General features: G+C 39.9%; 1 protein-coding gene across 7 annotated transcripts in view; it reads right to left on the minus strand.

The window, feature by feature from the left end:
• ZMIZ1 (zinc finger MIZ-type containing 1) overlaps positions 1-12,047 on the minus strand; it is a 294,507-nt gene that overhangs the window by 138,598 nt on the left and 143,862 nt on the right. For all 7 annotated transcript variants that reach the window (XM_042018528.1, XM_042018525.1, XM_042018532.1 and 4 more), the window contains one exon: positions 1,499-1,612. In XM_042018528.1, coding sequence (XP_041874462.1) covers positions 1,499-1,612 — 114 coding nt within the window. The remainder of the gene's footprint in view (positions 1-1,498; positions 1,613-12,047) is intronic.

The following is a 12,047-nucleotide window of genomic DNA, read 5'->3' on the forward strand; positions in this document are numbered from 1 at the left end:
TTTCATTTCAATACACTGAAAACCACGTATTGTGTTTTACCTCACTAGTTTTCATGGAGCATTTCCTGCCCACTTTCTGTACACTCTGTGAAGAGTGAATCACTGGCAGTCAGACCTTATTCTGACCCTCCAGTTGGGCAGGGCTGAATATCTGCTCATGTAGAAAGAGAAGATTTAAACAGCAAGGAAGTCACAGGTCAGACTGACAATGTTCTAGCAAGGGGCTGCAGAGAAATACAGTGCACAGACTGCCCAATTATACTTGAGGTGAATGTGTCCTTTCCCAAATGCTAGGAAAGTTTTTAAAAAGTATAAATAAAATATAGTTATGGTCACCTTTGACATTATGTGCATTTTCTCATAACTGATGTTACAGATAGCTTTTGCTTTAAACAGTATTGTTAAATATTCTATCTCTGGACTTAAACATTTTTAACTTGCTTTATTTTATTTTTTTCTCTGATTGGAAGAATGCTATGCACCTCCTATCATCCTTGGATTTATTCTAACTTTTTGACATACAAATCTGAGGGATGCTATACACTGCAGCACACTAAGATGGAGCCATTCCTTAACATTTGGATTTCTGGCAACTAAGTCTCAGTCTTAATGTCTGCTTTATATATACCAGCTACATAGTGCATGAAAATAATCCATGTACTTCTGCCCCCCAACAAATACAATGACAGTCTCTTCCTCAGTCATTTCAGAATTTCTGTTTCTTTTGTGACTATTTATTTATATCAACTTGCTTGGCAAATTGCAGCGAGGCTTTTAAATCCTCCTGCTCAGTGACAATTTAATTCGTCTAAAGTCTTGACTCCACATAACAATTTGGACTGCTGCTGCTGGGGGTATGGGAAATAAAATTTTCAAAACAAAAAACGCACACACAAATATGTGTTTTAATGCATTATTAATGAAGTTGCTTTAGGAACTACAGTGGTCTTAATAGAAAGTGAATGGAAAGAAAAGCACTGAAATCAATGGAACTATTGGAATTAGTATGTCAGGATTAGACCTGCAGTCAATACATGTAAGAAAGTCAGCTGAACAGGTATGTCAGAAACACTGTTTAGCTGAAAGCACAGCATACTTAGAATAAAATGCAAGTAGTCCTTCAGCCCTACCAAAAATTCCAAAGGAAAACAAATGCCTGGAAAGTTCATTACTCTGTAAGAACACGACTCACTTTACAATTTCAAACCATGAAATAATACTGTATGAGCATAACAAATAACCTAGCCTGTGCATTTTTAAGTCATCTAACTAAAAATGTTTAGCCCTCTTATGCTCTAACTTCTTGTTATTGCATTTTGCTTCCTGTTAAGCAATGGAGTCAAATAAACAGGTCTTAGGATCTGGCTTCATATATTTAAGGTAAAATGACAAAATTCCCTCAAAATGCAGATTCTGAAAATCAAGTTCCCTTGGCCACAAGAGAGTGAACACAGTACAAAACACAACAGGAGCCACAGTCACAGTAGGATGGACGTACCGTCAAACAACCCATCAGGCTCTGCTCAAATGGTCTCTGGAAGGCTCTGGGATCTCCACACCAGTCCAGGAGCTCTGTTGCTGCATTATGGAAGTTTGCTGGGTTCTGTAAGTGCTGGAAAGGGAAGGCAAAGCAGCATGGTAAATAACATACACAAAGGCTGACATGTTCCTTTCTACACCACATTATTGCAAAGTCTGGCTCTAGGAACAGCACGTAATTCAAAAGCAAGACTTTAAATTGCACAGTGAATGCAGAAAATCCTACTTCCTTCTTATTAACACTTACACAGTTTTCTGACTTGACTTCATTAGTTAGAGGCAAACTGTAGCTGAAATACCAGAGCTTCCCAAACTCTTTCCTCCACAGCAGCACCTCTCCCACCTGCAAATCATAATGGATTCTACTTGGAAATCAAAACTATCTGAGCCCCAGCTAAGGGAAATTTTAGTGTTAGGTTCAATGTCTTTGATGTGTGCTTATGCCCTACTGTTGTGACATGCCAGCACAGCACCTTCCAATAATCAAGATTTCAATCTTTGCTGCTGGCCAATGAGGCACACATGACAGAGTCAGAAAATGCCAGTGACAGGGAGAAGCACACTCACTATACTGATCCTTTCTAAGAGCTTTGGTTTCTGTTGCTCGTGACATATCATCATGAGCAATTAGGGTCATTAGCTTCAGGATCATGAAAAATGGAGGGTTATTTCTTAACTGAAAATGTTTTCACATGCACAGAAGGCACGCAGACATTTCAGAGTGGAACCCTACCTCTCCTGAAGAGGGTGGCAGGATTTGAGAGGGAAAAAAATCTGGTTCTGTTATGAAATTTGCATGGGCAATGGACTTTTTCTGACTATCACATTAATTTCTGTCTTTTTACTGAACAACCAGAAGTCCTGATTTTAGAGGCAGTTAGTAAACTTATCTAATACTATTGTTCACACTGTCATCCCTCACTGTCTACATTGCTGAAGTATTCCAACATTTTAGCAGGAGCAGAGGGACAGCACAGGAAAGAAGGAATTCAATTTTCATCAGTAATACTGCTAGTAAATTCTCCAGTTCTGGTGATGGTAGGTGTTTCAGTGAAAACTCCAGAAACAAGAAGAAAAGCGACTATTTAGGAATTGTTGGGGTTTTTTAAGTAGTGGTTTTCTAATTCTTAGAATTGCTGAGAAAAATATGAAAATGATATGAGTGTTTTATCTGGGAGGCTCAAATCTCAGGGGCATAATTTTAAAAATATATCATTACTTTTAAATCAGTTGCATAATTTGGGAAAACGCAACTGCTCATTTCTAAGTATCTGGATGAACTATAACATTCCACAACCTTTTTTTTCCTCCTTTCATCCCCTCAATGCCTGAGTAGCTGCATATATTAGCATCATGACAAATGAAGGGGAAAAAAAGAATTCCTCCCTTGCCAGGTTTTCAGGAGTTCCCAGTCTGTGAGTTTTTGGATCACGTTACATTAAATAATTCTTATTCAATGAATGCTCTTGGTCAGAGGCCTTGTTTTAACAAGAGATGACTGACATGCAGGGCACAGATTTGTAAAACAATAGCAGAATTTGAAAGAGCAGGCAGGCATTGTGCAAAGCAGGTTTCTTACCTCTGCTCTGCCAATATGGGTACAGCTCCCACCACCATCCAGTGAGAGCTTTACCTAGGCTGCATTTCAGAATTACATCTCTTTGCTGGCTGATTGTCTAACTGTTGGAGGAATCAAACGATTGTGTTTACAGATTAAAGGCAAGAATCCAAGTGAGTACATGTAAGAAGCCATATTTTAAGGCTTCACGTAAAAAAAAAAAAAAAAAAAAATCCCATGAACAGAGCCAGCAGTTTGGGTTATGAATCTTACAAGTAAAAGGGAAAAGGACGCTTTTTTGAATGCTTCACTTAAACCTCCAGAGAAGTGACTGCCCGACACCAAGTCTCTCAGTGAATACTGCTCCTTCCACAGGCCACTTTGATCTGCAGGGGAAACAGAAGTTGCTTCAAACCCCTCTACAACAGCACATGTAAGCTCTGCTAATATCAAATACACTATTTCCAGAAGGCAAGAGAGGCACATGAGCCGGTGAACAAATTGCACCATACTGAATACCTATTGTACTGATAGGACTTAGGTCACATCTCTCAGAAGAGAAAAAATAACCCAAACCAAAAACCCTTCCACAAAGAAACAACATAAGGAAGAATTCACTGAAAGCTATGCAATTCTGTATGTGAAACAGTTTTTAGTAACTCTTCCCTCCTTGTGGGAAGGGAAATGAATTGAGATCCACTAATCAAAAGCCCTAAGTAAGAGCTACATAATATTTATTTTCACCAGTGTTGCTGCTTGCCAGCTACACAAGACATTTTCTACTAAAGCTGGCATCTTCTACTAAAGCTTACAACAAAATTTCCCCATTGAGAAACAGACACTATACCTGAATGAGAACAATTTTTACAGACACAGCCTAACAGATAAAAAGAAGGGTGCACCCTTATCCATACGCTTAATTTTCAGTTTAGCACCACATGAGGGTAATTTCTACTTACCATAACACCCCAGAAAAACAGTAATTTTTTTCCCTGAAGTTTCAACATATATTAAACTTGTGCTTTCCTATGGAAGAAAAGTCTCCTACTTGCCTGTGCCAAAGCAGGGGTGACCTCAATGACTTGGTTTTAACTGTTTGTTCTGTAACCCTCCAGCAAGTTATTTCACTGCATTGGGACTGATCCCTGAGGTACACTATCAGAACTCACTTAAATACAGAGGGGATATTGAATCCTGACTTCTTAAATGCAACTACCTAACTAAAACTTGTTTAGAAACTCACTGGGCAAGATAAGCAATTCTGTTAGTTCCATTACCCACTAAAAAACCCCAAAGAAAACACATGAAAAAGTCAGAATACCAGTGGGTTCTGTCTCTGTGGAGTAGATTTGAGTACTTTACAGGATGAGAGAAACAAAGAGAAGATCCAGCATGAACCAAAGCATGAAGGCAGGTGCAACTCTCCTTCCCCCAGTTACATAAAGATGATGTTCCAAATGCCTACTGTGATTTTTATTTATTGACAACTTGAACACGGTACCTGGAGCAAAAAGCCCCAATGTCATTCACATCCTCAAAACAAAAGGCTTGCCTGAGAAGAATATTACATCTACTGTATTCATCAAACAGAAAATTAAAGAGATGTTCTCAGTTTTCGATCCAAGAACAGAAGTACAAAACAAAGCTTATGCCAGATCCATCCATCAGCTTTGTTGTGAAGCATTTTCCATGCATGGCTCTATCCTCTTCAACTGAAATTATTGGCAGCATTTTGACAGAAGCAAGGCATGTGCCTGAAGAGTCTTGTCTGAAACTGTGCTTCTTGTAAACAAGGGGAAAAAATCCACCTCATTAGTAGATGATTTAGAAAAAAGTGACAATGAACCAGATCTGGTTATGACATCTTGGTGTATCTTCAAAGCTATTAGTGAAGGGCCACCTAACAGCACCATGCTTGCAAGCAATCATGTTTTCAGCAAGTGGAGAGGATAAGTATGAATAAAATCTGAAGCGGAAATGAACAAAGCCAATGAGCTGAATGAAGCAGTTATTTACCAGATTGCTTTCAGTATCATTTGCTTTTCAGAAGACTATTAGTGAAACATGACAATTTCTATAATTGAAAAAATTCAGAAAATTTTCCATCTAATCATTTATAAGACCCCAAATCTAATATTCCTTTAGCCTGAATGGAACAGAAATCACAGAAACACTTGATGCATGTGAGCATATCATTGCAGGATCACCAGGTGATGCTCTAAAGGGAGAGTCTGAGTCTCAGAGTCATTTATATTTGATCTTGGAAGGAATCTTTTGTTCTTTGTAGCTCTTCAATTAACAGGCTGCTGTAAGGGAATAGAGAACAGCAAAAGACTTTGCTCTCCATTTTACTATGTCCAAGAAGAGTGAACTATACCAACAAAGCCCTTTTCTGAGGACTGCTGACATTTGGGCTGGATTCTAGGGAAGGCGGGAACATCTACTGCTGCTCATGACCACCTCTGGCTTAAATGCTCTAATTGCATAAAGAACAGACCACCTTTGCAAATTTGTGTGGACACAGAGGCAGAGGATGCAGGTACAATAGGACCCAAGGCCATCAGATTCCACTGCAACTGTCTGTGTGCCCATTTCATGGTTTACTGCTCTGTAGCTGCCTGGAGAGAGGGCAACAACAATCATATTGAGAGTTACACACAACAGCTGATACGCGGCAAATTTCGGTCGCAACATTTCAAAATACAGCCACCACTTGAAATTGTTACTCCCTTCCAATCAGTGACCAAAAAGTCTTGATATACAATAAAAACTCTGCCATGGGCACAAAAATATAAGCTTCATTCCACATATGAATTTAGGCCCCTATGAGTTAAATAGGCATATACAATAAAGAACTTATTATTCAGAAGGATACTAAAGCATAAGTGAGTACTCTCAGTCATCTCACCAACAAAGTGGTGAAAACCACTTCCTGCAGTCCAAGATTCAATATGAGTTTGGAGACTGAAACCAACTATCCACATTGAAACATGGCAAGGACAATGGCCTTGTCTCCTCTAAATAGAGAAGTCTGCAACCCATTTGTACACTTGTGTACCTTTGACAGAACAGTCTAGTAAGCAATGCTAGAATATCAGTCCAAAATTAAGAACAATTACAGAGGCTTAATATTATCTCACGCACATCAAGAAATGCTAACGTGACAGCAACGGTATGGAAAGTGAATCATTTAAACATGAAATCCGTATGTTCCAGTTTGCTGCTATAGAAAACAAATGCTGAATTTCAATTTACAAATGACATCTCTGGTGGAGGGTTCTTTTCCTCTTTTCTGTGGAATACATCAGACTGAAGGCAGAGACCTAATTTGCCACAACTTAACCTATTCAAAATGAGATGTCATGCAAATAAGTTTTTGAGCAGCAAACTGCTTAACTATGCTAAACAAGCTATTGCATTTATTTACGTGATGTTGCAGCAAATTATGAAGGCTGACTCAAGTTGTCTGTTTGTTTTGCTGAGTTACGTCTGCTCTGTGTCTCACTCCTTGATTTAATTGAACTGCTGAAGATAATATAACTTATCACGCAGACATTATGCCATGTAGCTAGATTCTAGGTTAATTAACAGTAGCCTACAGTCACTGCATTTCTCACATGGTTAGCCACTTGGACCCTGTCTACTGTCTAGCTTCACTAATCAACGAGTCTGGGAATCTTACATCAGCGACACAGAACACCGGCAACACAGGGAGCTTTTCAGTGCACAGAAAAAGAAAACACAGAGAGATGTAGGTAGCCTTTTCTTCGCTCTGAAGTTAACCCCTTCCTACACACCATGTGGCAAGGCTGCACACTTGGCAAACATTCTGGTCCACCAGTTGGGGAAACTGAATCCAGGGGGCAGCTGCTCTCCTTCAGGACAGAAAGCCCTGGCTGCTGTTCCACAAGCACTGCCAGCTAATGCAAGCACTGGATGCTGCCAGTCCTGGAAGGCTCCTGCCTCCCTCTGTCTTCTCCTGCCTGTGCCCCTGCACAGCACAAGGGGACACATGGCTGCCTGCACGATGAATTAGCCACATTCTACACTAACAATTTGAGCTGCACTGGCCCTCCAGGATGGCAGGCAGGGCAGGTCCTTGAACCTTAGCACTAGCAGGGGAGACAACAGCAGTGTGAGCCACTCCACGGAAGGCTCTTCAGGAGCCATGGGAATGGGAACATGTTACATCATTTTTTCATACCAGTACTAGACTGAAAGCTGACCTAAGACTTAGGATACATTTTGTTGGTAATGCTGAGTCTTATGGTAGGTTGTCTCTGCGAGCTTCTTTGCCCAAACACGTACTTCCAGCAGTTTCAGTGCCTCAGACTACACTTGCTGTTCTCTGACTGTGATCTAACCTCCCAAATGCTGACTTTCAGTCATCACTCACAGGGAGACGTGACTCAAAGAAAGTGGCAGCAAACAAAAGGTAGGGCTGGGAAGACACCAGGACTCTGCTCTCAGCAGCAGCTTTGGACTAAACGCATCGCGAAACTTCTCCCAAAGGTGGAGCTGTATCATCAGTGTAAGAGGATGACACAGTTAAGTTCACAGCATAAATACTCCTGCCTCACAAACACCCTCCTTTTTAAAAAAATAACTGTACTGTCGATTATTTCAAGCCAGAGAAATATTTTGTTACTAATATTCCTCATTATTCTCCAAAACCCACAATGCATACAAAGAAAGGCACCAAAAGGAAACATGGATTTTTAGTATTCTGTACATATTTACTCTTGAGGTAATCCTGAGACTTCAGCCAAGTTTAGACAACAGGTTCATCTGTGTGCTCTCAAAACTTTCCAGCAGAAAGATTTTTTTACTTTGTCCAGAATTTCAAAGTATATAAAACACAGTATCAAGCCCATCTTTTCCAAATGATGAGCCAGATATTCAACATAACAAATTTTGCGGTGGCAAGAGGTGGTGGCATTTGAAATGCCTGTGTACAACTCTGAGGTTCACATGACTTGCTTGCTATTTTCAGCTGCAGCATGCAGGTTTTCAAGCCTTTCTTCACAACAATGGAAATTAAAATTCTCATATGATTGTAAAATCTGTGAATTTAATAACAAAAAGCAGCTATCAAAATTTATATACAAAAATAACTATGCTCAAAACTATGAACAGAAATCATAATTCTTTTGGTGCTAAACTGATAATGACTGGTGAAGGAGCTGACCCACTTCTTCATGCCTATGGAATTTTCTAACTCTGGTGTGTATCTCACTCTGACCCTTGAGATGGGATTTGGTGGCCATGTGCTTTGGCAGATTCTGCCAGGCAATTCAGACTGCTTTTTGTCCATCTTAATGCTCATCCAGACCTGCCTGCAATTATGTGTAATGAAAATGCACTACTGTGCTGAAGTGGGGCGAAGAGGGGAGTAGGGAAGAATAGGACCTGGAAAGAGAAAGGGCAGAGAGAACTGAAAGAGATGACATGCCCTTCAACTTAAAACAACTCAAGAGCAGAATTACTGTGCTCCTGCATATGGGGCAAAGGGCCTTCAGCTCCCAAACGAAAACTAATCACCTCTCTTAAGAATGTAAGTAGGATGCCTGGTCAGACACCCTTGCAGAGCATAACCAAGGGGAGACAAGGCTGGTCTCTGTGTGTTACTCAGTGCACAGGTACACTGCTACTGGACCTAAATTTGAAAGCTCACTCAGCACCATAAGACCTCCAACCAGCAGGAGCCATTTGCTTTCATACATTGGTTGAAGCTTTTTTACTCTAAACCCTGAGCAAGCTCTGTGAGTGAGCCCAATCATGAACCTGTCTCCTCCTCCTATGCAAAGACCTCTACTTCAGATCCCCATCCACCCAGAACTCTCCCTCTCCCTGGCATGCCCGCCACTGGCTGCCAGAGAGCTCCTGTACAGAAATACAGGACACCACTCAGGAATACACTTAAAACATAGAAAATGACATAACCTGAAATAGGTGGTTTCTCTATCTTTATTTTTTTTACAGTCAACTGTGATTATACACATCTTGCCCTATCCATAAGCAGCCATACTCAGTATGTTAAAAACTCATCTGCAATCAATATTCAAAATAAATGGTCTTTTTCATGAGGATAGAGGGGAGTATTGAGCTATTTTCTGTCTCTTGGGAGTGTGATTCTTGTTTATCTGGATATGGGTATAGATAGTTCAATTCTCTGCAGTCCCTTTCAATATCAAAGATTGTTTTATTTATCAAAAAATTAAAAGGCTCAAGCTGTGCATTTTGTATTCAGATAATCCCCCCCCCCCCAATTTAGTGTTTGTGAGATTGAGAGATCCCTAATTAATAGAATTATCTTGCACTTATATGGCTCATTCCATCAGAGGCTTTATAAATATTTTATTAGGCTCACATTTTGAGAGGTACTAGATACACTGAGAGTGAGACTAAGACCACGTTAGCCATTCCCACTTATAAAAAACAGAGCACACAGAGTCACCTTTGCCCCCTTTGTCCATTGCAGCTTCTTTTTAAAAATAAAACAGTAAATACTGAGCAAAGACCAGCACCTCTTTATCAGATGTTTAGCATCAAGAAAATACTGGGCAAGATCACATGCTAAGCAAATGAGAAAAAGAACAAATAAAAAATATGAGCATCACTGAACTGCAAAAAACCCAAGCTGCTCAGTTATGAGCTGTAAGGGAACACAATCTGTATTAACGCAGATTTTCATAGATGCTTCTCTCATACACTTTTAGTATAAAGTGTGTGTGTAATTCAGTACTGATTTCAGAAAAGGTGAATGCCTGGTAATTGAGCAGCCTTGTTCTGCTGTCTGGATCTCCTGTACCATGAGTTTTGCGAGGATGACTACACACCTATATGCATGTGCTGGAGCAAAGGAAAGATACTGCAACCTTGGCTTGTCCATTAGTTTTACAAAAGTGTAAGAAATGGATTTAACATCTGATCCTCAAGAACTATACATAGAAGCCAGAAGAGCTAAAACAAGAATCATTCCTTAACTCTGCTGATCAGAACTGCAACACTATCTTCCTACTCCAAACCATTCAGATCTGCGTAACTGCAGTACATTTATGATATACTTTGATAAAACTTTATGTTAAGTAAGGGAACATGCAGCAAATTAAACTTCTTTAGTCATAACCTGCTGTTCCACCCCACCCTCCCCTGCCCAGGAGGAAACTGTGACTTGGGGGTCTGAAGGCTGTGATCAGATCTGACTGAAAATGGAAATGGGGCAGACTAATGGCAGTATGTCTTTATGTTCATCTCTTGATGGTCCAATCTTTGTACCTTCCTTGCCCCCAGCACCTGGACTGCTATTATGTCAGCTGAGAGCAGTGGGAACAGGAGGGTTTACAAAGACTCCAAATAATCAAAGGGGCTGGAATTATTTTTCCTTAAGCATTCACAAACTGATTTTACAGGATAAAAGTCAAAAGACAAAGGTAAAACTGTTTGCTCTTTCTCCAAGGCCATGCTCAGCCATGCAAGGCTTTAAATTTGCAATTACAGCTCAACAGAATTACGAAATCAGTTTGCCTAACCAGTTCACTTGCTCTTCTTGGCAAGTGGAACAACCCATTTTCCATTAGTATCTCCCTACTACACCATGCTAGCATGAGATGTCTCTATGCGACTACAGCAACAATGCTGAGCCCTATCATTCCAACAGACATTGCAATGATACAGGAGCTTTCTTCTCTAATGCCCTCGTGATATTCAGTCAGAAGTTTCAGTCCTAAATATCTCAACATATCAAGGAGTTAATTTTCTCAAAGTGGTGGCCATACTCTTTCTGTTAGCATATCACTGCACTATTAGAACAATGTTTAATTATTACAATAATATTTACGTAAATTGTTAACAGATTTTATTGTTTAAAATAGGCTTATTTGTTCTAGACTTGCTTACCTGATGTCTTGACAAAAAGAATATCTACTTTCACAATGTGTTTTAGTAGAAGATTAAGTGAAGGACTCAGGCAAAGTGGAGTGTCTATATAAATATTTCAGTGTTATGAACCATTTCATAATTTCAGGTACATATCACAGCCTTATGAAAAGTTTGGGTTGGTGGTTTTCTTTCATGCAGTTCTTGCCTTATCAAGGTATTTTAAGAACATTAAAGAATTAATCACATCATCCCTTTACTGGAAGATTATTGTCAATAGCGAATTCTCTAAAAAAGAAATAACCCCACCCAAGAGCATAAAGTGAGTTGATAGCAAGGGGGGAAAAAAACCCCACCAACTCCTCTGATTTATGTACAGAATCAACTTCTAAAATTTAATTAAAATAGATACATTTATTAATTTTCTAAATTTCAGGAGAATAAATTCACTGATTTTGAAAAATAACCAATAGTCTTCAGTATACTCAGTTGAACAGCAGCACATTTGTTGGACATATTTTGTTTTCCAATAATTTTTTTGACTCATTTGAGTAATTTACTTACTTATTGAGCTTTTAATAGCACTTTTAATTAACTGATTCAACCTTTATTATTTTAATCTCTTAATCTATGCAGAGATAAAATCTCAATGTGACTATGTCCTGGGTTGCAGTGTATTCTATTACCATCCTCAGGAGCCGTTGAAACCAGGTGGGGCAGTGTTTCCTTGCCTCCTCCCCCCAGACTATCTTTCTGTTAATTGCCCACCATTGTCCTGCCGCCTGACTCAGAGATAACTCCCTCCGGACTATCTCCTGTTAATGAGCCTAATCAACACTTGGCCTCATGACTCGTGTCATCTCACATTGTGAGATGCTCCGCCCAGAGGGAGGAACCAAGCATCCCATCGTGGATATAATCTGAGGCTGAACACCAGAGAGATGGGCTTCCCACTGGATTTCCAGAGGACAGGAGCTACACAGCCACCATTGGACTTCCTGAGGAAGAGCAGACTGTTTTACTACAGGATCACTGCTTCAGAGGACTGCAGCCACCATTCCACCAGACTGCT

This window comes from Corvus kubaryi, unplaced genomic scaffold (assembly GCF_017639235.1).
Source record: "Corvus kubaryi isolate FWS band 111438036 unplaced genomic scaffold, C.kubaryi_AGA036_p1.0 138, whole genome shotgun sequence".
Lineage (NCBI taxonomy): Eukaryota > Metazoa > Chordata > Aves > Passeriformes > Corvidae > Corvus > Corvus kubaryi.